This window comes from Acinonyx jubatus, chromosome C1 (genome assembly GCF_027475565.1).
Source record: "Acinonyx jubatus isolate Ajub_Pintada_27869175 chromosome C1, VMU_Ajub_asm_v1.0, whole genome shotgun sequence".
Taxonomy (NCBI): Eukaryota; Metazoa; Chordata; class Mammalia; order Carnivora; family Felidae; genus Acinonyx; species Acinonyx jubatus.
Genome location: NC_069381.1, coordinates 179,889,574 through 179,917,194, shown reverse-complemented (window position 1 = coordinate 179,917,194; position 27,621 = coordinate 179,889,574). Strand labels below are relative to the sequence as shown.

The 27,621-nt window shown below is 36.3% G+C and overlaps 1 protein-coding gene and 1 pseudogene across 8 annotated transcripts in view; one reads left to right on the top strand and one right to left on the bottom strand.

Moving 5' to 3' along the window:
* The window catches only part of CCDC150 (coiled-coil domain containing 150), a 94,303-nt gene that overhangs the window by 52,599 nt on the left and 14,083 nt on the right, over nucleotides 1–27,621 (bottom strand). For all 8 annotated transcript variants that reach the window (XR_008295503.1, XM_053215484.1, XM_053215485.1 and 5 more), the window contains 8 exons: nucleotides 20,923–21,039; nucleotides 20,160–20,289; nucleotides 17,506–17,549; nucleotides 15,864–15,956; nucleotides 12,196–12,303; nucleotides 7,244–7,368; nucleotides 6,824–7,001; nucleotides 6,203–6,271 (listed from right to left, as the gene is read on the bottom strand). Coding sequence is in view for 7 of the 8 variants with exons in the window: in XM_053215484.1 (XP_053071459.1) it covers nucleotides 6,203–6,271; nucleotides 6,824–7,001; nucleotides 7,244–7,368; nucleotides 12,196–12,303; nucleotides 15,864–15,956; nucleotides 17,506–17,549; nucleotides 20,160–20,289; nucleotides 20,923–21,039 (864 nt within the window). In the remaining variant the exon portion in view is untranslated. The remainder of the gene's footprint in view (nucleotides 1–6,202; nucleotides 6,272–6,823; nucleotides 7,002–7,243; nucleotides 7,369–12,195; nucleotides 12,304–15,863; nucleotides 15,957–17,505; nucleotides 17,550–20,159; nucleotides 20,290–20,922; nucleotides 21,040–27,621) is intronic.
* LOC106979957 (ubiquitin-60S ribosomal protein L40-like) lies at nucleotides 7,916–9,376 on the top strand (annotated as a pseudogene).

Here is a 27,621-nt window from a genome sequence, read left to right as displayed (position 1 = left end):
TGTACGGTATGCAGCTAAAGCAGTGCTTAAAGGGAAATTTATAGCTGTAGAAAACTATGTTAAAAAAGAAAAAAATAAACCAACAACCTAAGCTGCCATCTTATTTTTTTTTTAATTTTTTTTTTTAACGTTTATTTATTTTTGAGACAGAGAGAGACAGAGCATGAATGGGGCAGGGTCAGAGAGAGAGGGAGACACAGAATCTGAAACAGGCTCCAGGCTCTGAGTGGTCAGCACAGAGCCCGACGTGGGGCTCGAACTCACGGACCGCGAGATCATGACCTGAGCCGAAGTCGGACGCTTAACCGACTGAGCCACCCAGGCGCCCCCTAAGCTGCTATCTTAAAAAAACTAGAAAGAGCAAATTAAACCCAAGCAAGCAGAAGGAAGAAAATAATGAGGATTAAAGCAGAAACAAGAGAATAGAAAAATAAGAGACAGTAAAACCAAAAGTTGGTTCTTTGAAAAGATGAACAAAATTGACAAACCTTAAACTGTATTAACAAAAAAAAAAAAAAAAAAAGAAAGAAAGCAAAAAGGAGAGAGAAAGAAAGACCCAAATTACTAAAGTTAGGAATGAAAGAAGGAACATTATACTGAACTTAAAGAAATGAAGAAAAGGAGCTACTATGAACAATTGTATGCCAATATATTAGACAGCCTAGATGAAATGGTAAAATTCTTAGAAAGACCAAAACTATTGAAATTAACTAAAAAAATAAGTGGGAATTGTGAATAGATCTCTAACAAGACATTGAATCAATAATAATAATTAAAAACAAATAAAACAAAAAATTCCCCACAAAGAAAAACCTAGAACCAGATGGCTTCTGGTGAATTCTATAAAACATTTAAAGATGAATTAGCACCAATGCCTCAAAAACTCTTCCCAAAAATAGAAGGGGTGGGAACACTTACCAAATCATTTTAAGAGACCAGTATTGCCTTGATACTAAACCCAAAGTCATCACAAGAAAACTAGAGAACAATATCCCTTATTTACAACAATTCAAAAATCCTCAACAAGCAAGCCAAATGAAACAACATAAAAGGATTATACATCATGAGCAAGTAAAATTCATCCCCCAAATGAAAACTTGGTTCAACATTTGAAATCACCCAATGTAATATACCATAGTAATAAAGGACAAAATCTACAAGATTATCTTGATAGACATAGAATATGCAATTGACAAAATTCAACATACTTTCATGATAAAAACTCTCCAAACCAGGAATAGAAGGAAATTTCCTCATCCTGATAAAGGGTGTTTAGAAAAAGCCCACAGCTAACATCATACTTCATGGTGACAGAATGAAAGCTTTCCCAAGATGAGGAACAAGACAAGGATGTCTGTCTGCTCTCACCATTTCTATTCAGTGTTGTATTGGAGATTCTATCCAAGGCAATTACACAAGGGGGAAAAAAAAGAAGAAAGAAAGAAAGAAAAGACAGGAAAATGTGAAAGGGAGAAATAAAACTATCTCTATTTGCAGATGACACATTCTTATATAGAAAAAATATATTGATTGCAAAACTCCCTTAATTGAGATACAGATTCAATACAAATTCTATCAAAATTTCAGCTGCCCTTTTTTTGCAGAAAATTAAAAGCTGATCCTAAAACTCATATAGAAATATAAGTATCCAGAATTGTCACAATAATCTTAACAACAACAACAACAAAAAAAAGGCTCTTGCATCTTGATTTCAAAACTTACTACAAAACTACAGTAATCAACACTGTGTGGTTTGGGCATAAGGAAAGACATAGAAACCAGTGGAACAGAATTGAAAGTCCAGAAATAAATTCATCCATCTATGGTAAATTGGGTTTTGACTAAGGAGCCAACACTATTCAAGAGAAAGAACAGCTCTGCAACAAATAGTGCTGGGACAATTGGATATCCACAGATAAAATAATGAAGTTGAACCTCTACCTCAACCCATATATAAAATTAACTCAAAATGGATCAAAGACCTAAATGTAATATGAAAAACTGTAAAATTCTTAGAATAAAAAAATGTTAATCTTTGTGATCCTGGATTAGGCAACAGTTTCCCAGTTTCTTTGATTTTGTAACATCAAAGCACAGACAACCAAAAAAATAAATAAGTAAACTGAATGTCAAAAAATCTAAAAATTTAAAAACAGAACCCATAGTGGGTGCCTGAGTGGCTCAGTCAGTTGAACATCCAACTCTTGATTCTGGCTCAGGTTATGATCCCAGGGTCATGGGATTGGGCTCTGCATCAGGCTCCAGGCTGAGCATGGAGCCTGCTTAAGATTCTCTTTCTTTCCCTTCCTCCCTTCCTCTCTCTCTTTCTCTCTCTCTCTGTCCCTCTGCCCTTCTCCCCTGCTTGCGCTCTTTCTTAAAAAAATAAAAAATAAACAACAGAACTCATAGAATGGGAGAAAAATATCTGCAAATCACATATCTGATAAGGAGCTACCATCCAGAATGTATAAAGAACTCCTACAACTGAACAATTAAAAAACAACCCAGTTTACAATGGGCAACTGATCTAAATAGACATTTCTCCAAAGAAGATATACAAATGGCCAATAAGCACATAAAAAGAGGCTCAACATCTTTAGTTGTTAGTCATTAGGGAAATGCAAATCAAAACCACAACAAGGTACCACTTTCACAACTACTAGGATGGCTATTATTAAAAAACAAAAAAATAAAAACGTTGGTAAGGATGTGGAGAAATTGGAATCTTTGTACATTGCTGGTGGGAATGTAAAATAGTTTGGCACTGTGGACAACAGTCTGGTGGTTCCTCAGAAACTTAAAACAAAATTACCATACGGCCCAGTAATTCCATTCCTTGGTATGTATCTCAAACAAATGCATGCACAACACATATGTACATTTATAGCAGCACTAATCACAACAGCTCAAAGGTGCAAACAATGCAGATGTCTATCAACACATGAACAGATGAACAAAACAAATTGTGGTATGTGTATATACACATCATACACACACACTGTGAATATTACTCAACTGTAAAAGGGAGTAAAAGGGTATGGATTACTGAAATGTACAAAAACATGAATTAACCTCAAAAATATTATGTTAAGAAGCCAGACACAAAAGATCACTTATCGTATGATTACATTTATATGAAATATCCAGATAGGCAGATCCATACAGACAGAATGCAGATTGGTCACTGTCAGGGGGGAGAAGAAAGAGGGAATTGGAAATGATTACTTACTGGGTATGGGGTTTCCTTCTGGGTGATGAAAATGTTTTGGAACTAGACAGAGGTGGTGGTTACATTAACACTGCAAATATGTATAAAGCTACTGAATTGTTCCCTTTAAAGTGTTTGATTTTTTATTATGTGAATTTCAGCTCAATTAAAAAAAACACCATGAGATACTTCATACCCACTTGGATGGGTATATTAATTTTTTAAAAAGCAGAAAATAACAAACGTAGGTGAAAATGTGAAGATACATGAATCTTCATACACTGCTGGTGAGATTGCAAAATGGTGCAGTCACTTTGTAAAACACTTTGGTAGTTTCTCAAAATGATAGTTATCATATGACCCAGTTTTATTCCTAAAGATATGCTTACACACATAAAAATTGTATGCAAATGTTCACTGCATTATTCTTCACAGCCAGAAATTGGGAACAACCAAATCTCTATCAACTGATGAATGGCTGAGTCAAGTTTGGTGTAGTCACACAATATAATATTATTCCGTCATTAAAAGGAATGAAATATTGACATTTACTACTATTTCAAGGACATACCTTGAAAACATCATACCTAGTAAAGAGGCAAGACCCAAAAGGCCACATACTATTTTATGTTATTTATATGAAATGGGAGAATAAACACATTCATAGAGACAGAAAGTACAATAGTTGCCAGGGGTTGGGGGCAGGGCAGAATGGAGAGTGAATGCTAATGGGTACCAGGTTTTGTTTTGGTGATAAAAAGGTTCTAGAATTAGATAGTGATGATGTTTGCACAGACTTGTGAATATACTAAGAAATCGCTCAATTGTATATTTTAAGAAGGTGAATCTATCATATACTAATTATCTCAATAATACAAAGGACTAGAACAATCAATCCATCTGAAAATAAAATGAACCTTAAACTATACCTTGTATGATATCCAAAAATTAACTAGAAATGGGTCATAGCCCTGATCTAAAACCCAAAACTATAAACGTCTAGAGAGCAAAAAAGAAAATCTTTGTGATCTTAGGTTAGGCAAAAACTTCTTAGATATGATCCAAAATTAAAAGTATGACACAAAAAATATGATCCAAAAATTTAAAAATTCATAAGTTGGATTTCATCAAAATGTAAAACTTCTGTTCTTTGAAAGAGCACGAAAAAATAAGGCATAAAGTGGAAGAAAAATATGTAAAGCACATATAAGATTTGTACATATACAAAGAATAAGAATTTTTTTTTAACGTTTATTTATTTTTGAGACAGAGAGAGACAGAGCATGAACGGGGGAGGGTCAGAGAGAGGGAGACACAGAATCTGAAACAGGCTCCAGGCTCTGAGCAGTCAGCACAGAGCCCGACGCAGGGCTCGAACTCACGGACCACGAGATCGTGACCTGAGCTGAAGTCAGCCGCTTAACCGACTGCGCCACCCAGGCGCCCCAAGAATAAGAATTTTTTACATAAGAATCATACAAGACTGTTTTACAATCTCTAGAAAAAAACAACAGTAAGAAAATAATAAGAAAAACTGAATTAAAAGTGGTTAAAAGATTTGAAGAGACACTTCAAGTTGTGGATGACAAGCAGAGGAAAAGATGCTCAATATTATTAATCACTAGAGAAATGCAAATTACAGCCACAATAATACACCCCCCTATGCCAGTCAGAATGGCTAAAACTAAAAGGACAAACAATACCAAGAGCTGGTGAGAATGCAGAGAAAATGATGGGAAGGCAAGATAGTACAGATTCTTTGGAAAACAGTCAAATGGTTTATTATTATGTCAAACATATATTTACCATAGGATCTAGAATTCCAAATTCTGTTAAGTAGCCAAGAGAAATAAAAATACATGTTCATATTTGAATATTTATACAGGCTTTATTCATAACTGCCAAAATTTACCATCTCAAATGTCCTTCAAATGGGTAAAGAAATTGTGGTATATCCATATAATGGAACACAAACAACTGATACATATGACAGCACGGATGAACTTCAGATACCTTATGCTAAATAAAAGAAGCCAGACTTAAAATGCTGCATGTTGTATGATTCCATTTATGATATTCTGGGAAAGGCATAACCACAGGAACAGAAAAGCAGATCCATGGTTGTCAAGGGATGGAAGTGGAAGAAGAGGTTGATTACAAAGAGGCACGAGGGGCCTCCCTGAGGTGATAGAAGTGTTCTGTATTTTTTGTGATGATAGTTATATAATTGTATGTGTTTGTCAAAACTCACAGAACTGTACACTAAAAAAAAAGTGAATTTCACTATGCATATTATAACTTAATAGGTCTGACTTTAGAAAAACATAGCTTTACAATGAACACACATTTGAAAAATATCAAATTAGGCAAAAAAAAAAAAAAAAAGAAAAGGACCCTTTATAAGCATGATCACTTGGCCTAATATAATTTCTCTAATGAACAAATATCTTTTAGCCCCATGAACTTACATTTAGGTTATGCTCAGACAAATGAAATCAGACAAGCAAAATGATGCTATGTTTTTGTTTTATTTTAATAAGAATTATATTGTGTCTCTGGCCATTCTATCTTTTTAGAACCCAGAAAAGAGTATCTCACAGATGAAGTGACAGGTGCTAATAGGTACTTAGGAAGCCCAATTGGCTTTAGGAAACAAAAAACCCAGCCCTGTCAGCAATTATCTCTTTGCCTCCCACAGGACCATTAGCTCACTCTCAAGGGACTTCCTGGCTAAAATACCCAGTAACACTAGGGCCAGAGGTGGTCATGACTCACTGGCAAACGCCAGATCTCAACAAGTGCTCCCTGGAAGCAGCCTTGTGCCACAGTGCCTGGAGTGCTGAGTCGCATCCAGCCCAGGGGCTTCTTTGTCCTTCCACATCTTGGTATTCAACAAAATAACCCATCTCCTCAGTAAGATAAGCTGATACAGGAGGCAGAGGTACAGAAGGAAATAAAATACGGTGAAATGTCAACAAATAAAATGTGGAGTACCTTGTTTTTAGCTAATTCCTTTTCCAAACTGCATTTTTCTTGAGCTATTTCTTTCTCTGTTTTATTAACCTGCCCAAGGAGGGGAAAAAAAGAAATGGGTCAATTTTAAAGCAGGTGACAGTCTCTACTATAGCAGACACACCCTGCATGTTAATTAATACCTACACTGCAGAGATAGAACATCCTCTCAGAAAAGGGGCCACTCAGGGAGTCTCTGAGGCAGAGCAGACTTCACAAATAGCCCTGAAATTAGAAAGACACGTCTGCATGTCAGACTCTGATGGTACCTTCCTAAATAGGAAGACAGGGCTGTTCCCCCTTAACCTCCATTGTCCACTCCTTCAGGGGAAATCAATTTTTTAAATCTGACCCCTTCACTAACATGAGGATGTGTGAACTATGAGTTGACATTCACTAACGCTGTATAAGGGCATGCTGTTTGGCACAGACTACTCCACATGCTAAAAAACATAGATCAGCTACCTAAAGATTTCTTTAATGGGCAACTCAGACAAACTGCATCTGAGTGGGCTGTATTTCTTTTCTTATCTTGCACTGAAAATAGTTTTAGAACAAGATCACCACCCCAACCAGGAGGTAATATAAATCTGCTTCTTCTACCTCTTCCTGAAGTCTTTCTTTCTCCTCTAGAAGGGACTTCTTCTCTTGCATCGATGCTTCCAATTCACCTCGCAATCTTGCAATAGTTGATTCCAGCAGCTCTTTCTGCAAGGCTGCCCTCTTCTCAGCATCCTGTGCTTTCTGGATACACTGATTATGCTCAAGGATTAAATGGTCCCTGTAGGAAGAGAACAAGGAGACATGAGCACTCAATGAGAGTTCTTTAATAGAGTCATTTCTTGGAGAGCATACTGCCTGACAGCAGTTACCAAAATGTTCTAACAGAACTAGTTCCTTGAGGGCAAAGTCTTTACCTTTGTGTCTGGCCCAAGAAATGCAGAATTAAATGTTCTCATTAAAGATAAGAAATACAAAGGCAAGAATAAAAGATACAGAAGAAGTTGTCTATAATTTACTTACAGATGTGCCTGGAGCTGGGTCTTCTGATTCTGAACACTCTGTAGCTCAGTAGTGATACTGGCATGGGCTGCATCCAGCAAGAAGTTTTGTTCTTGAAATGTCTGTGTCATCATTTTCTGCTCTATCTGAATTTTAAAAGTAATATTAAAAGCTGAGATGCCAGAAAGTCATTTGATGGGGTATCATTCAATCATACTGAATTAACTTACAAAAGACAAATTTTTATATAAATAAAACCTTTTTAAAAAAGAACTTAATGCTCAGCTCTCTCTGTTGCCACTCTGACCTGACCACAGTTCTACCATTTTATGGCTCTACCAGCCAAGAGTGAAGATGCATTGTCTACCCAGCCTGCTGCAAAATCTGTAAAACTCAACATGAACATATTTTTAGATAAAAAATTCTATTAATATTTTGGTACTTTAAAATTTCAATATGAAAAATTTCAATTATTTTGAAAAGTAAAATATCAATGCAGATAAAGTGAAAAGATCTCTTCATCTATATCTCCTGCCACCCCAATGAAATAATCCCACTTTCCAGGGACAATCATGTTAATAATATGGTGTGAATTCTTTGGAAAATATTTAAAATTGCACCCAGATACCATGATAGCAAAAGTACTATATAGGAATACCTAGGAGATATTATGGGCTCAGTTCCAGACCACGACAATAAAGCAAATATTACAATAAAGCTAGTCAAATGATTTTGTTTCACAATGCATACACAAGTTATGTTTACACCATACTGTAGTCTATTAAGTGTGCAGTAGCATTATGTCTTAAAAAACAATGTACATAATTTAAAAACACTTTATTGCTAAAAAAATGTTAACCATCAACTGAGCTCTGTGTGAGGCTGAAATCCATTTTTCCAAATTCCTGTGAATGTTGATGCTTTGGCCTCTTTCCACAAATCACAAATGTTTTTAAAGGAATCTAGAATGGTGAATCCTTTCCAAAGGTTTTCAATTTCCTTTGCCCAGATCCATCAGAGTAATCACTATCTATGGCAGCTATAGCCTTATGAAATAGATTTCTTAAATAATAAGACTTGAAAATTAAAATTATTGCTTGGTTCATGAATTGCAGAATAGATGTTGTGTAAGCAGGCATGAAAACATTGATCTCGTCCAACTCCATTGGAGTTCTTGGGTGACCAAGTGCATTGTCAGTGAGCAGTAATATTTTGAAAGGAATTTTTTTTCTGAGCCACAACAATGGGCTTAAAATATTCAGTAAATTGGAGCACCTGGGTGACTCAATTAGTTAAGTGTCTGACTCTTAATTTTGGCTCAATTTTGGCTCACAGATGTGAAATTAAGCCCCATGCCCTTGGGCTCTGTGCTGGGCATTGGAGCCTGCTTAAGATTCTCTCTTTTCCTGTCCTGCTCACACACATGCACACTCTAAAACATAAATAAATAAAATAAATAAAATAAAAATAAAAATATTCAGTAATCATGTTGTAATCAGATGTCATCCAGGCTTTCTTGTGCCATCTGTAGAACACAGGCAGAGTCGATTTAGCAAAATTCTTAACGGTCCTAGGATTTTTCGGAATGGTCAACAAACACTGGCTTCAACTTAGAGTCACTCGTTGCATTAGCCCCAAACAAGAGTCAGCTTGGCTCTTTCTCTTCAACAAGGTGGCTGAGCAACAAATGCAGAGATGCAGATTTTTGTGAAGACCCTGACTCTCACTCTGACCCTTTAGAATGGGTCCAGAGACATCATTTGGAATGTCAATGTCAAAATCCAAGACAAGGAGAGCATCCCCTGTAACGAGCAGTGTCTGATTTTTGCAGACCAACAGCTAGAGGATGGCTGCACTCTCTGACACTATAATATTCAGAAAGAGTTCACCCTGCACTTGGTGCTTTGTCTGTAGGCTACAGCATTGAGCCTTCTTTCCCTCTTCTAGCTCGTTCAGAAATACAACTGTGACAAAATTATCTGCTTTAAGGGTTATGCTCACCTGCACCCCTGAGCAGTCAACTGCTGCAAGAAATGAGGCCACACCAACAACCTGTGACCCAAGGGGAAGGTCAAAGAAGGCCCCTCCCTTAGCTCTTCCTTTGCCTGCAGGGCAGACTCCTGCCTGAGTCCTATGGCCCTGGAGCTTCCATAAAGTCTCCTTTACACTGAGTGGGGGGAAAAAAGGGGAGTCAGGCTGTGTTTTGAAGCCAGGCATTGACTTCTCCTTTCTAGCTACGGAAGTCCTAAATGGCATCTTCCAATGGCATGTTTTGTCTACGTTGGAAATCTGTCATTTAGTGTGGCCACATTCATTAATCATCTTCTAGATCTCATAGAGAACTTGCTGCAGCTTCTATGTTAGCACTTGCTCCCACTTTCATGTTATGGAGATGGCTTCTTGCCTTAAATCTCATGAACCAACTTCTCTTAGCTTCCAACTTTTCTTCTGCAGCCTCCCCACCTCTCTCAGCCTTCATAGAATTGAAGAGAGTTACTAGTGCCTTGCTCTGGATTAGGCTTTGGTTTAAGGAAGTGTTGTAAATGGTTTGATCTTCTATCCAGACCACTAAAACTTTGTCCACACCAGCAATAAGGCTGTTTCACTTTCTTTTTTAATTTTTATTTTTTTTAATTTTATTTAAATCTAAGTCAGTTAACATATAGTGTAAAAATGGTTTCAGGAATAGAATTTAGTAATTCACCATTTACATATAATACCCAGTGCTCATCCCAACAAGTGCCCTCGTTAATGTCCACTACCCATTTAGCCCATACGCCCACTCAACAGCCCTCCAGCGACCCTCAGTTTGTTCTCCGTATTTAAGAGGCTCTTACGGTTTGCCTTCTTCTCTGTTTTTACCACTTTCTATCATTCATGTGTTCACTGTAGTACTTTTAATTTCCTTCAAGAACTTTTCCTTTGCATTCACAAGTTGGCTAAATGTTTGGTACCCAGAGGCCTACCTTTTGGCCTTTCTTGGCTTCTGACATGGCTTTCTCACTAAGCTTAATCATTTCTAGCTTTTGAATTATAGTGAGAGATGTACAACTCTTCCTTTCACATGAACACTTAAGAGACCATTGTAGGATTATTAACTGGCCTAATTTCAATATTGTTGGATCTCAGGAAATAGGAGGTCTGAGAAGAGGGAGAGATATGGGGGAATAGCTGATCAAAGAAGCCAGAACACACACAACATTTATAAAGTTTCCCATTTTATAGCGGCATGGTTTGTGCTGCCCCAAAAGAATTACAATACATCAAAGATCAAATTATCACAGATCACCAGAACAAAAATAATGAAAAAGTCTGAAATGCTGTGAGATATTCCAAAATATGACACAGAGCACAAAATACGGCACAATATGAGAAAATTGCTACTGAAAAATGGCACTGACAGACTTGCTAGATGCAGGATTACCACAAACCTTCAATTTGTAAAAAATGTGATTACTTGAGAAGCACAATGAATATATATCTGTAACTGTTTTGCAGAATTTATTTTCTCTGGCTCATCATGTTGGACTTATCAAAACATAACATTTTTACACATATCCCCTCTACCTACAATATACAAAACTTTTGCAAGTATAGTACATATTAATAATTACTTTTGTAAACATATTTTAAAACACTTTTATCTTAACAATATTTGACTGCAAAGCAAACCTTCACACTTTGGAAAATAAAATGTGTAACATTCCAAAGTTTAAAAATGCTTATGACAGTTACTTGCATATGTCACATTAATTATTCTACTAAATTGTTAGTCCACAAAAGTAGAGATTTTTGTCTTGTTCACCACTATAATCCCATCTAGACCTAGCATCATACCTGCACTGAATAAACACTAAGTGCTTGTTGAATTAATGACAAATATTTATTGAGTATCTTTCTGTGCAGTGGTTAGCACTCTGGGAAATAGCAAAGATATAGAAGACAATGTCCTTGGTTCTAGGAAGCTCACAAAGTTATATAGGAAATGAGCCATACATATAAACTGCTCTAGAATGCACAGAGAGGCAACATAATGTAACAATTAAAAACACACTGACTCTGGAGTGAGACCTGGGTTTCAATCCAGCTCTACCCCTTACTAGCTAGGTGACTTCCGTCAAGTTGTACATTTCTCTAAACCTCATTTTCCTTATTTATAAAATGAAGATAATATTCCTTTACATAATGGCTGCTAGAATCAAAGGACATAATATATGTAAAATCCTTAGCACAATGCTTGGTATACAGTAAGTATACTCCCAAAAGAGTGAGAGCTATTATTACGATGTTTAGTGTCCCAGGAATAGAAGTTAACAGAAAAATTGATCCCTTCTGGTTAGAATGAGCAAGCTTCCTGATAAAGGTGAGTCTTAAAGAATGAACAGAATTTCAAATAGCTGAAGAAGTAAAGACCATTCTCAGCAGATGGAATATGGCATAAGCAAAATGGGAAAGTACTGGTGTTTAAGGAAAAAGTATTTTAGGGTCAGTCATAGTGTTTTCTATGATTCTATAAACAATAGGACAGGTAATTACTTTTCCTAAAGTAATAGTATTTGAGAAGAAACCATTAAGAAAGTATTGAGGGGCGCCTGGGTGGCTCAGTCGGTTGAGCGTCTGACTTCAGCTCAGGTCACGATCTCACGGTTCGTGAGTTCGAGCCCCGCGTCAGGCTCTGGGCTGATGGCTCAGAGCCTGGAGCCTGCTTCTGATTCTGTGTCTCCCTCTCTCTCTGCCCCTCCCCCATTCATGCTCTGTCTCTGTCTCAAAAATAAATAAACATTAAAAAAAAAAGAAAGTATTGAGTATAAGGCTAAATGACCACTCTTGATTAAAACTGAAAACTGCCAATTAAAAACATTTCTTGGAATTGTTAAAATATTTATTCAGTTGGTCATGCTTATTTCCTTATCTCTTAGCCAAGGAGTTTTATTGTTGACTCTATCAGAGATGGACTAGTATTAAATGAATACCTGCAGAATGGCTTGATGGTCAGAAATAATTCTGGCATTTTCCATACTAACAGTCTCAAGCATGCTGTGCAGCTCTGAACACCTCCTAGTCAGTTGGTCATTCGAAACCTAAGGTGATATGTACAGCATGTCAGGTCTCTCCAGTAAATAATTTTTTACTTATTAACCATTATTTTTAATGATGGCATAGTATTTCACTCTGTATGTGAACCTAATTTATTTAACCTACCTCCAATTGATATTTCATTAGATAATGCTTTCAGTATTTGGAGTCAACACCCCACATAATTCTAAATCAAAAGGAGAAATTTGTTCATCTGGTGGAGCAAGTGAAGCATTCAATAGTTTCTTCAGAATTCTGGACACTGGTCAGACACAGCACGATATCTACAGAATGGACTTTACAATGTTGATGCCAAGATTATAGAAATTCATTCCCCAATTTAGATGAGCATTCTGAATTGTTTGGCTAATAACACAAAATGTTTTAAGTTATTTTGCTACCAATTACAGTATTCATAAAAGCAAAATATAGATAATTGTACCATTTCACAAGACAGATCATCCAAACTAAAACAAAATTCTTTTGTACAACAGATCTTTCATACAATTCTGTTGTCTTTTGATATGTAAAATTTGTATTCCTGTGGAAACCATTTATCCTAATTATCAGTTATTTTTGCAAACTGTATTTGCCACGGATCTTATGGTTTTTTTTTTTTTTAACATGCTGTGGTTTATCTTTATTTTTTTAATTTTATTTTTTATTTTTTAAAGGATCTTATCTTTTAATGAACAAGTTCTTCAAGGATGGGGACAAATAACTCTGCAGGATCAATTAAAAAAAAATTCAAAAAATGGTAACAAAAAAGAAATGAAAACTTCTCTGGAAAGCCTAAGTGGTATGTATAGTACACAAGTTAGGAACATGTTCAGGAGCACTTTAAAGTTCTAAGTTATACACCAAGAAATACGTGGGATAAGACAGAGGTGAATTCTTGAACCTTGAAAAGAACAAGCTAATTTTCTTTGGAGCCAGATTGCTTGAGCTCAAATTATAACTCTGTCACTGATTAGCTATGTTATTAAACCTCTCTGTATATCAACTTCCTTATCTTTAAAATGAGAATAATAAGTTTCTATAGTAGCACTATTGTGAGGATTACAATTTGTTAGTAACATAAGGTGCTTACAATTGTGCCTGGAATGTAGAATGGGTTTGGTAAATGTTAATTACTACTACTACAGCAAAAGTAGCAGTAATAATTTTTATTATTATTTTATAAAAGAACACATTTATTTTGCATTTTCTTTATCATAAAGACAGCACAGCAACATTATGATCCCAACATTGAAGTAACCAAATTGTACTAGCAACAGTTATTTTAAGTGATTAATACTATTTCTTGGGTGAGAAATAACCTGTTTGCCTACACACACACACACACACACACACACACACACACACACACAAGTAACATCCGCTAAATTTGGCAATAACCATCCCACAGAAAATAAGTACACATAACTCTACAATCCAGTAAGCATTTATGAGGTTCCTACTGTGCTACTTGTTATAAAAGATACAAGGAAAGTGTAAGACATTGGCCCTGGCACTCAAGTGCTTAGAAGTTCATAGGTCGAGATGAGAACTATATACATTCAATGGGTAAATTACAAAGCAAACAAAGGCAAAGTGTAAATTAGTGCATTATTTAGCAGTATACCTCATATACTGATGTATCATAGAACTTTGGTAATGGGAGATGTAGTTAATGTGATGTTTCATAGATGAAATAGATTTCATGAAAATAAAAAATCTGGATGATGGCAATGGTATGAATTTATATAATCAGGATCAATCGTGGTTCTTTGTTTTTTAATTGAACAAAATTAAATAACATGTGAAAACCAGAGAAATGCGAACATTTACCTGTGCTTTTTCTGATGGGGAAAAGACAGTTTCTTCAATAAATGGTGTTGGGAAAACTGGAGAGGCACATGCAAAAGAATGGGAAACTAGACCATTATTTTGTACCACACATAAAAATTAACTCAAAATGAATCAAAGACTTGAATGTAAGACTTGAAACCAAAAAACTACTGGAAGTAAACATAGATAAGCTTCTGGATATTGGTCTTGGCAAGATTTTTTGGGTCTGACATCAAAAGCAAAAGCAACCAAAGCAAAAATAAACAAGTGGGAGCATATCAAACTAAAAAGCACAACAAAGGAAACCATCAACAAAATGAAAAGGCAACCTATTGAACGGGAGAAGATATTTGCAATCATATATTAATATATCTGATAAGGGGTTAATATCCAAAACATAAAGAAATTATACAACTCAATAGCACCCCCCAAAAAAATCTGATTAAAAAATGGGTCCAAGATCTGAATAGACATTTTTAAAAAATGTTTATTTTGAGAGAAAGAGAGCATGGGAGAGGCAGAGAGAGGGGCACAGAGAGAATCTCAAGCAGGCTCCATTCTGTCTGCACAGAGCCCGATGAGGGGCTTTATCTCACAAACACTGAAATCATGACCTGAGCTGAAATCAAGAGTCAGATGCTTAACCAACTAAGCCACCCAGGCACCCCTGAATAGACATTTTTCAAAGATATACAGATAGCCAACAGGTACACGAAAAGATGTTAACATCACTAATCATCAGGGAAACTCAAATCAAAGCCACAATAAGATATTACTTCACATCTGTTAGAAGGGCTATTACCAAAACGACAAGAAATAACAAGTATTGGGGAGGATGTGGAGAAAAGGAACCCTTGTGCACTGTTGGTGGCAATGTAAATTGATACTACCACTGTGCATTACAGTACCGAATTTTCTTAAAAAATTAAATATCAAACTACCATAGGATCCAGCAATTACTCTCTGGGTATTTATCTCAAGAAAAAAAAAACACTAACTCAAAAAGATATATGAACCCCTATGTTCACTGCAGCCTTATTTACAATAGACAAGATCGGGAAACAACCTAAATGTCCATCGACAGATAAATGGATAAAGAAAATGTGGTATACATATCAATATTTATTTAGCCACAAAAAAAAGAACTTACTCTTGCTATTTGCAAAAACATGGTGAGACCTTGAATGCATTATACTAAGTGAAATATGTCAGCCAGAGAAAGAAAATACCATATAATCTCATTTACAATATATGTGGAATCTTCAAAAAGCAAAACACCAAAAAACAATACCAAGCTCACAGATACAAAGAGGTAAGTGGCTGCCAGAGACAAAAGTAAGAGATGGGAGAGAGGTAATAGAGATCAAAAGGCATAAACTTCTAGTTATATAATAAGTGAGTCATAGGGATGTACTGTATAGCATGGTGACTATCGTTAATACTGTACTACATATTTGAAAGTTAAGAGAGTGAATCTTAAAAGTCCTCATCACAAGCAAAAAATTTTTGTGACGACACGTGGTGATGTATGTTGACTAGAATTATCGTGGTGATGATTTTTCAATGTACACAAACACTGAATCATTATGTTGTATACCAGAAATACAATGTTATATGCCAATTATACCTACGGTGTTGGTATGAATTTATATAATTAGGGTTAATCTTGGTTCTTGATTCCTTAATTGAACAAAATTAAATAACCTCTAGAAGTTAGAGATACAATAAGATCTACCTGTGCTTTTTCTGATGTTTCACGAAGGGATAGTATTTCAGTCCTCAAATATGCATTTTCTTCATGTTCCTTGTTGAAAGACATCTGCATATTCTGAGAAAAAACAGTAATCTCTCCTTTTTTACACATAAGAACTATTACATATATCTCTACCAAAATACATGTTCTGTATTTTAGTATGAGTTCAGGTTCTAGTGCTTCCTTCAGCAGCACATATACCAGTGCAAATTCTAATGATCAATATAGACAAGTGTCTTACAAAGAATTTTTAAAAATCTTGGTATCTTCAACTCCCAAACTTCTTTTTAAACAAATTATAAAAGCTGTTTACAAAATGTTCTCATACTGAGTTTCAAACTAGAAAGAATTTGCCTAAAACCATAATGTAAATATTTACTTAGCATCCTTAAGAAAATTCTGCTAAGGTGAATATTTTTCCCTAAGCAGTAAGATCTTGTGATTTTCTTTATTTCCCATTAAAAAAATTTTTAAATATTTTTTTGAGAGAGACAGAGTGCGAGCAGGGGAGGGGCAGAGAGAGAGGGAGACACAGAATCCGAAGCAGGCTCGACTCTGAGCTGTCAGCACAGACCCTGACATGCGTTCTCTGCCCCTCTCCTGCTCGCTCGCTCTCTCTTTCAAAAATAATAAACATTAGAAATTTTTTTCCATTAAAAAAACAAAAAAATAAAATAAATAAAATAAAATAAAATAAAATAAAATAAAATAAAATAAAATAAAAAATAAAATATGGGAGAAAGGTGGCAGGGATAGGAGTTGTGGGTTGGGCTTTCCCTAACAGGTAGTAGCTGAAATGGGGAAGGATAAGTCCTCCCCCTACAAAGACAGAATCACTCCCTTTTGAGAAGCATCTCAAGATTTAAACATCACATAATACAGGATGAGACAGAACCCAGAAAAAATTACTCCAAACAGGATTAAGATTTATTTAGAAATGAATTAAGATATAAAAGTTACAATATTTCCTGTTTTTCATTTTTTATTGTGGTAAAATATAAATAACAAAATTTACCATTTTAATCATTTTTAAGTGTACAGTTCACTTAAAAATATTTAAGTGTTAAGTTCAGTGGCATTAAGTATATTCACATTGTTGTGCAGCCATCACTATCACTAGTATTTCTTACATTTTATAAAAAACTTTCCTTTTAACAATTAGTTGCCAATAAGCAGAAGATGCAGATAAGTCTCACTATTTTTGCTAATTCATCTTTTTTCAAACCATATTAACCTGCCTGAAATGATTTCTTAATACCCAGTTTGCAACAGGACTGAATATACAACTTATTTATACTGCAACTTTTTTTTAATAAAAATTTTAGGAGAATCAGAAGAACTGTAAACCAGGGGTACTTGGGTGGCTCAGCTGGTTAAGCCTCTGCCTCTCGATTTCCGCCCAGGTCATGATCTCACGGTTTGTCAGGCTCTGTGCTGACAGTGCGGAGCCTGTTTGGGGTTCTCTCTCTCCCTCTCTCTCTGCAACACCCCCCCACACACACACAATATAATAAAAAAACTTTAAAAAAAAAAAAAAAGGAACTGTAAACCAACACGAGTAAGGAGATACTCCTTAGTGAAGAGAGGAAAGATCACCTCTGAACTCTACAACCTCAAAACTTACCTTATTTTCTTCAGCCAACTTGGAAATGAGGTCATCTCTAGAAACTAAAAACAAAGAGTCCACATAACTACGATAATAACTTACTACAACTAAACTGAGATCAACACATTACCTTTTCCCTGAGCTTTCCTTTTTTTTTTAGTATGTTGTGGAAATGAGGAGAATGCAAGTATTTCTACTATATTTTTTCATAGAGTGGAAAATAAATAATGAAATTATCAAGAAAATAGTCCACAGTCATGTGCTATAGTAAATGAGGTCATATCTTACTCCATGATGCGTCTGAGGGATTTTAAGCTGGAGAGGCACAGGATCAAAAGCTGTGTTAGAATATTCTAACAGAGGCTCCATAAGGAAAAGAGGAGTTTAGTAGCTGTTGTAGTACTCAAAGTATAAAACAATGAAACCTGGCTCTAAGGGATTGGCAATGGAGATGCAGAGGGAAAGCACACTCATGAAATACCAAGCAGGGAGAACTGTCAGGACTCAGTGGCTGCCTGGTGGGGTAAAGGCAATAGATAAGTCAAGGAGAGTATCTAGTGTCCACATGTCAGCAATGGGGTGGGAGGCAGACTCTTCCACAAAATAGGGAACACAGGGTAAGGGGCAAGTTCAGGGGACAGAATGAGTAAGAATGACTGCAATAGATAAGTATTCACATGTGTTTTGAGATATGTTGAGTTGACAGTAAGATACTATCTGGAGAAGGAAGATGATTTGTGTGGAAAAGAAAGATGTGAAACCACCCAGAGAGAATACAGTGATAATAAAACCAAACAGAAATAGGAACAGTTTGGCATTATATATTGGTAGCCCAAAGTAAATTTCCCTGAGAGTAATGTTTTGGTTTCATGAACAATTCACAAAGATCAGTTTTGTTTCACTTAAATATTCTAAACCCAGAAAATTACAAAACATATAACTCACATTTTATGTAGAATATACTCAGAAAAACTATGCTTTTTGAATGAATAAGTCCAGGACTCATTTCAAATAGAGTAAATGCTAATTTAAAATATGTGAAGGATAAAAAGGATACCCATAAGATCTCTTCTAATAATTCCTCGATCAAGTTAAGAATGAAAGGAGAATGTTTATCTTACTTGGAAGAATAATTTAAGCACTTTAATTAGTGGGTGTGTATATAAATGTTTATTGCTAATAAACAATTACATTTTTAAATTCATTACAGCAAATATACAAAGGCATTCCGTTTACTCATCTAGTTAGTTTAACTATTTGTACCTTATAGTAATCAAATTGCATGCATGTAAGGAGTCTACTATTCAATAAGAAGCACATGGTTGGTACTCAGGCAGGCTTCTTTTTCCTCGTGTTACTTTTAATTACTGTTGTATAATTGTTATATTTTAATGGTCTTTCATATGTTCTTTACGAAATTCGAAACTACAGCATTAATCCAATGAGAGATAACATTAAAAAATTACTGACAGAAAGATCTGTGTTTTAGTTCCAGCTATACTATTTGCAGTGGATCCTTGGATACAGATCTTTTTATTCTTCTACAGAATGGAGTATATTTTCTTATCTTCTCACAAGGTTGTAAGGTTCAAATGAGATAATGTGGCAGCACCATAAAATATAATATGTATTTTTGTAGTCCCAGTCACAGGAAGACAAAAAATTATCTTGGGGCCTTATCAGTGAGAGCTCCCCAGAGTAATTCACTACTTAACAACTATGAGGAAAAAGAGTACTTTCTGTTAAAAGCAGTAGGTCAAAACATTGAATGATTACTCTTTGCTGTATGCTTTTTATAATTTTCATTTCCCTTTTGGTATTCCCTACCCTCATTACAGCCAGATACAGAAGGCACACTGGCAGGAACACTGCGTTTGGAGTTAGAAGACACAGGTTCAGGCCTCACTTCACCATTTATTCGCTTTAACTTTGGGAAGTATGGATAGTTTTGCATGTTGCATGAGATCATTTATGTGAAAGCCTTAGGTAAACCATGAAGTGTTACTCATGTGGGGCCATGCACCATAATTCTTTGTGATCTATTTGATACTGTCTGAAAATTGCTTTACAACTATATATTAACAACAGTAAATATGGTAAGGGCTCAGGGGCTGGAAGAACTTTGATTCTGAACAACATGGGACCAAATCTAGACTCATCCATTTCCTAGCTCAATCACCTGTAAGAACTCTGTTAACTCATCTGTAAAATGAGGACTTTAAGCTCTAAGGTAACTTACAACCATCCATTGCTACAAATTCAGGACAACAGACTGGTAACCTGAAAAATGGAGAGTCTGACATGATAAATGGCTAGAATCAGTAGATTAGCAAATATCAAAGGCCTTAATTCCTTATTAATATTCTAGTATCCAATAGTCAATCTAGATTTCTAGAAACCCAATGTTCCTAAGTCCACAAACACTTAAATAGACCTGAAAAAAAAATCTAAATAGAGAATAGTTCACAGTTAAGAGGATCAAATTCTATTTTATTACCAGCACTCTTTTTTTTCCCCCCGTGCCACAGACAGAAAGGAAATCAGCAATTTTTTATATTCAGTCTTGTGGTAAATATCGGTAATGGTCACTTCAAAAATTTGGGATCTTAAGAGTTTTTGCATGAAATCTCAAAAAAACTAACAAATGTAATTTCTAGCACCTATTTTCATACTTAGATTAGACTTGAGCTGTGAGATAGTAGTCTCCAACTCTCTTTTTTTCTGTTGCTCCTGTGCCAGTAGTTCTTGGGTGGTCTGTATATGACTGCGTAGGGCAATGCAGTTTTGCTGCAAAATTTGCACCTGGAATGTAGAAGAAAAACTCCTTTCTTTAAGGTACAAATTTCTATCCAACTACCTTACAGTAAGGAACATTTTCAAATCTTAACATCACTAGAGGGAAAAGTTTCTAGGTCACGGTTAAAGATCCCAACAGGATGCAGTGTTTCACAGTAGGGCCATCCAGCACAACTTTCTATGCACTCTCCCACCACAGCAGTCACCAGTGACAAATGACTGCTGAAAACTTGAAATGTGGCCAGAGTGAGTGAGGAATTGAATTAATTTTAACTAATTTAAATTTAAATAGCCATATGTGGCTAGTGGCTACTATACTGGTAGTGTAAGTAATAAATTATCATTTACAAATTTTTTAAGTAGGAACTTTTTCATAATTAATTCTGTTATGAAGGACAGCCACTGGTTAAAATAGTAAAGATTATGTAATCCAATTACAGGTATTAGAATTTGGAACTACTAATTAATTTCCTTCAATACTTAGAATTGAATAGTCTAAATTACATGTAGGTATGTTGAATAATACAGGCAAAAATTTAGTAAGTCTAGAGAAAATTAGCAAAACCATGGGGTTCAAGGTATGTCAGCTTTCTCTTTTGGTTTCACTTCCTTGACACAAATAAGGAGAGAAAAATCTACCTGTTTCCGTTCCACCTCCACTGTTGATTCCATTTCTTGTATTTTGAATAGCATAGCTGATCCAGATTTCTCAAGAGATTCCCTGAGGTTCTTCTCCTGAGACAGCTGTCTCCTTAGCTACAGAGCAAGTTGCAGTTAGGCAAGACCAAGGGAACATGACAGCAGTTTGCCAAAGATCAAAGTCACCAAGAAAAGTTTACCAGACACTTTGCCATCTTACTCCCATTCTTCGTTCATTTATGACTACTCAGGAACATGCTTTTGTTTCCCCCTAAGGGATAAACTACTAAGAAATGAGGCATCAAATCTGTTGCCCTTGTCTTCCCATTGTATAAGTCTTTTTTCCAAATTGTGGGTCAAGACGCATTAGTAAGCCGCAAGCAGCACTTGAAAAAGGGAAAAAAATATCAGAGCACACAGCATGTAATAAGGAAGGGTAAGTAATGCTTCATGAAATGTCTGTATTATTTATGTATGGTGCATTGGTATAAAATACACATCTTACAATGGACTATTACCAAAAAGAAGATTGAAAAACACTATTATCATACCTTGGTACATGTACTTTCTGTATTTCCTGGCTTTCATTTTTAAGTCTCATTTTTCTGTATTTCATTACTTCATCTATATATTTTTTATCCCATAGTATTATAAACATACTTCTAAAAGCTGTTCCAATTCTGTTTTGGAATTTAAAGGTCTAAACAAATAATAAAGTAACTTAAGTAGCAGATAAACTACCACTCAAGAATTGGGGTACACTGACTTTGTTTCTCTCAATAAATGATGAGTCAGATAAAGTTACAAAAGAATCTCTTTTATCATGAGGTAAAGAGAACCTTTTTTTAAAAACATAATTTATTGTTAAATTGGCTTCCATACAACAGCCAGTGCTCATCCCAACAAGTGCCCTCCTCAATGCTCATCACCCACCTTTCCCTGTCCCCCACCCCCCTCATCAACCCTCAGTTTTCTCTCTGTATTTAAGAGTCTCTTATGGTTTGCCCCCCTCCCTCTCTGTAACTTTTTTTTTTTCCTCTTCCCTTTCCCCATGATCTTCTGTTAAGTTTCTCAAGATCCATATGAGTGAAAACATATGGTATTTGTCTTTCTCTGACTTATTTCACTTAGCATAATACCCTCCAGTTCCATCCACATTGCTGCAAATGGCAGGATTTCATTCTTTCTCATTGCCAAGTAGTATTCCATTGTATATATAAACCACATCTTCTTTATCCATTCATCAGTTGATGGACATTTAGGCTTTCCATAATTTGGCTACTGTTGAAATCACTGCTATAAACACTGGAGTACATGTGCCCCTATGCATCAGCAGTCCTGTATCCCTTGGGTAAATTCCTAGCAGTGCTATTGCTAGGTCATAGGGTAGTTCTATTTTTTAGTTTTTTGAGGAACCTCCACACTGTTTTCCAAAGCGGCTACACCAGTTTGCATTCCCACCAACAGGGCAAGAGGGTTCCTGTCTCTCCACAGCCCTGCCAGCATCTATAGTCTCCTGATTTGTTCATTTTTAGCCACTCTGACTGGTGTGAGGTGGTACCTCAGTGTGGCTTTGATTTGTATTTCCCTGATGATGAGTGACGTTGAGCATCAATCGTTTCATGTGTCTGTTGGCCATCAGGATGAACCTTTTTTTTTTTTTTTAATGCTTATTTATTTTTGAGACAGAGAGAGAGAGACAGAGTGCAAGCAAGGGATGGGCAGAGTGACAGAAACGGAGACACGGAATCTGAAGCACGCCCCAGGCTCTGAGTTGTCAGCACAGAGACCGACATGGGGCTTGAACCCATGAGCCATGAGATCATGATCTGAGCCGAAGTCAGACTTAACTGACTGAGTCAACCAGGCACCCCTGCAAAGAGACCCTTTTAAACTTGAATGGGATTTGCAAAATGCTATTCCTTTTGCGAAGTAATGTTAAGTTAAAAGAAATTCTATTTTTGAGCCCCAGTTTAGATGACTTAAAAGAAATTCTATTTTAAGCCCCAGTAAAGACTTTATAGCCCTTCCCAAAACTGTACATATTTTATATGTGTTTTCTCTATGAATGACATATTTTATAATGTTTAAAAAGTTTCTAAAAACAGTTGAAAGACATGAAAAGTGTGTTGGCATGAAACTGTTATAAGATAGCCCATTTTGGAGTTGTTTTATTAATATGCTTAATCATACCCCTAATAAACATTTAGGTTTTTCCAGTTTTTCACTATTCTAAATATTGTTCTGCTAAACATGCTTGTGAATAAATCTTTCACTGCATTTCTATTTCCTCTGGATAAATTCCTACAAGAGGAATCACTAGATTAAAGGTATAAACAATTTTTAGACCTTTGATATATTTGATATATAATTTTCCTTCAGATATTAGCCACCTATCAATAGCATTAATAATAAATCCCATCAGTAGTATGTATTATTTTCTTAAATCTTTGCTAATTTAATAAATGAAAAATAGCATCTTGACAGTTTTTCATTTCTCTGGTTACTACTGAGGTTAAATATGTTCTAATATGGTTATAAGCTCTGTACATGTTCTGACCTGTTAGTTGACCACTGTTTTTGTTTTTTCATATTGTTTGTCTTTTTTTAGCCAATTTTAAGTTCTTTAAAAGGTAAGATTATTAACTCTATCTAGTTTTGCTGGGTTTTATTAGTTTTGCTTTTGCTCTTTTTAAACGTAGAATTTTTAATTCTTATGTGGTCAAACCTATCCTACTTTTTATAATTCTGTCCCTTCAAGTTTAGAAATTCCTTCTATATCAGTTAAGTATTACAATCTTATGTAAGAATGAGCCATAGTTTTTGGTTTTGGCTATATTAATAATCTGATACTAACTATACTGTCAGATTATAATTATTTTGTTACATTCGGTAGATTGCTGCATTTTTCTAAATTCTGGATCAAATTATATAGTATAATATACTCAAGATCTAATTTAAGTCCTTTGTAGAGCAAATTTTTTTCTTAATGTTTGCTTATTTATTTCTGAGAGAGAGAGGGAAAGAAAACGAGTTAGGGAGAGAGGGAGAGAATCCCAAGCAGACTCAGTGCTGTCAGCGCAAAGCCCAACACGGCTCAGTCTCATGCACTGTGAGATCATGACCTGAGCTGAAATTAAGAGTTGGATGCTTAACCAACTAAGCCACACAAGGGCCCTTAGAGGAAATCTTTATTTGATAATTATACTACTGAGGTATTTCTGAAGCATTATTAAAAGCTATTAGCTTTATGTTTATCAGAACTAGATTTTATATATTTTATCTCTTAGGAAGATATATACCACATTTATTCTGTCTTTATACAGCCCTCTGATCTGGGCTAACCTGTATTCCTCCAAATTACTCCAATGAAGCTCTAACAGTAGTATCTCAAATGTTACTGTATTTAGAGACAGGGCCTTTAAAGAGGTGATAAACTATAATGACACTGTTAGGGTGGGCCCTAATCCAACCTGAACGGTGTCCTTCTAAGACAAGGAAATTGGGACACATAAACAGATATCAGGGATGTATATGCACAAAGAAAAGACCATGTGAGGACACAGTAAGAAGGCAGCCATCTGCAAGTCAAGTAGAGACGCCTCAAGAGAAACCAAAAACCTACTGACATCTTGCTCTTGGACTTCAAATCTCCAGAAATATTTTAAGAAATTTCTGTTGTTAAGCCACCCAGTCCGTGGTACTACTTTGTTACTGCAGCACTAGCAAGCTATTACACCCATTCTGCTCGAATATGAAAATGCATTTTGACTAGGACAGTCCTATGGGTTCTTGACAGGGTTCAATAAAAACTCAAGATTTTATCTTGAAATAAGATTGTCTTATACCAGAAATAGCAGAAATAAGACTGTCTTAATAAAAACTAATAATAAATGGTAATCACTGATAATCTTTTAAACAAATGGTGCTGGAACAACTGGACATACACACACTAAGAATCTAGATACAAACTTCACATCATTAATTCAAAATGTATTGATGAGGGACCATGAGGCAAGCTGAGGGCCAAGCACAAGTTAGCACAATCAACTTCCCCTCTCCCCCCACCTCAGGGTGTGTGACATTCCTCAGGCACTCCTGGCTGCCCAATAACAAAGGAAAGGACAGAAAACAAAAGGTTAAACTGATAATCTCCATCAGTTTACAAATATCTCATCAATAGCCTCATCAGGAACTTCCTACTATCTTAATGATAATGCTTTGCTACAGGGAAAAATAACCTTAGCTTGACAATAAATAGGTAGGCCTCCAGTAAGCTGTGAATCCTCTTCAGCATATGGAAGTCCCTTTAAGAAACTTCCTCTGGACTTTACCTTCCTCCAGACTCCACAATATATAAATCAGTCACTCTGCACAACCCCAGTGCAGCTCTTTCTGCCCACAGGTCCTGTCCTTGTGCTTTGATAAAATCACCTTTTTGCACCAAAGACGTCTTCAAGAATTCTTTCTTGGCCATTGGCTCTGAACCCCCAACGCCCTAAAATCCCATCATTTGGTGCCTGAACACAGGGCTGATTCTTTTCATCTGGATTCTGAGTTTCAGTGCAAAGTTGCTGAGTACTTTCTCTTTTCCTCCTTTACTTTAATTTCAGAGGCTTTTCGAGGAGTATCATCTTACTGGAACACTTTGCTGTTGATTGCTCAGGCTGCAATCCTCTAGCCCAGGACTACAGGAAGGAGAAAGCCTGCCTTCTGGCTGGAAGTTAGTACCCTGGCTGGGATGGTAACAAGACCCAGAAACTTGATGCCTTCTCTTATTCCTGTCCTTATACAAAGTTGTCTGTATTGAGCACAGGACAGCCACCTAGATGGCTGCCAATCTTAAGACTCCCGTGTGAGGTTTCCTCCTCACTGGTCTAATGTGATCCCCTCCACATCTCTGGTCTAGCCACTTCTGGCCACGTGACCTCCACTGGGAGGTGGCCAAAATCAGTACCCGAATGAATTAAAACCCAACAGGGACCATTTTCTAGGGAAGTTGGCTGTGAAGACTGTATGTGTTTGAATGTCACTTAAAGCATGACGGATTTCTATCTTTACTGTTTTTAGTCAATGTCCTCTACTAACTACCTAAATTACAAAATTGGGTAATTTCCTCTTGTAAAACTTTTCTAGTGTTTTCCATGGGTTAAAAACAGCAGTTTTCCTCAAGAAACTAAAACATAGCTTCTGTGGCATGCTCTTCAAAGATCAGGTAAACCAAAGCATGACAATCAGGGCATGTTCTTCAAGGCACGGCCTTTTAGGGCACAGCCTTCAGGGTATGGTATTTCGGTCCATACACCGGGCACCCATTTGTAGCCTAGGATGCAACAGGGAAGTGGAAGGATGCTGGCATCCCTTCCACTGGGGGCCCTTTATGGGGCCTTCCAGGGAGTATTGCCCTCAGTGGCAAGGTAATATTGTGGCCATAGTGATTTCGTTCGAGGGATGCCTCAGGTCGCTTTGACACCTCAGGAACCTCTGACATATCCTATGCGTGGGACGCCACCCAGGTGTCAGGGGATTTTTTAGTAATGGTCCTTCTCTACTTGTCTGGGAACTTCTTCTACAGTCCTCAAGGACTCTTCCTTGGGATGCCCTTTTAACCCACTGGAAATAATTCAGATTGCAAAATTTAAGAAAGGACTGATCTCCTGTAATATTGCATGGCCTTAGTAGGATTTAACAGATCTCTCCTGCAGGAAATAGGGCAAATAAATGGAATTACCCTAGGTCCAGGCCTTCATGACTCTAAATCAGGACCTGGAGCTAAAGGCCTCATACAGAATGTGTTTGGCCCAAACATGTTTGACTAGGAAACTCCCTCCTGACAAACTGCATGTCTAAACAGGCCTCCTCCTGATAGAACTCAGGTTTCTGAAGGAAAGACAGGCCATCCCTAACAAAAGGGACATAGACTTTTTCTTACTGTTCTTCCTCCTAATAGATGTGAGGGCTTCTCCCTCATTTATTTCCTGGGTTAATGGCTATGACAATTAGAGCCCCTCCAGCACTCCAAAACCCCATCAGTATCACAGATCTAAATGTAAAATGCAAAATTATAAGGTTTCTGTGGGGTGCCTCAGTGACTCAGTCAGTTAAGTGTGCAATTCTTGGTTTTAGCTCAGGTCACGATCTTGCAGTTTGTGAGTTTGAGCCCCACATCAGGCTCGGTGCTGACAGCAAGGAACCTGTGTGGGATTCTGTGTCTCCTTCTCTCTGCCCCCCACCCCCCCCCCCCGCCACTTGCTCTCTAAATACATACATACATACACAAACAAGCATTTAAAAGCTATACAGCTTCCAAAAATTACACAGGAGAAAAATCTTGGTGATGTTGGGTTCAGTGATGACTTAGTAGATATAACACCAGAGTATAATCTCCAAAAGAAAAAAAAGTTAAGTGGGACTTCATTAAAATTAAAAGCTTCTGCTCTGCAAAAGATAAGTTACAGAAGGGGAGAAAAATTGCAAAACATGTATTTGATACAGGACTAATACCCAAAATACACAAAGAACTCTTGAAACTCAACATAAGAAAACAAACAGCCCAACTACAAAATAAGCAAAAGATCTAACAGATACCTCACCAAATAAGATATACGGTGGCAAACAGGCATATAAAAAGATACTCAATATCATATTTCATTAGAGAATTATAATTAAAACAAGACACCAATACCACCACATACATAT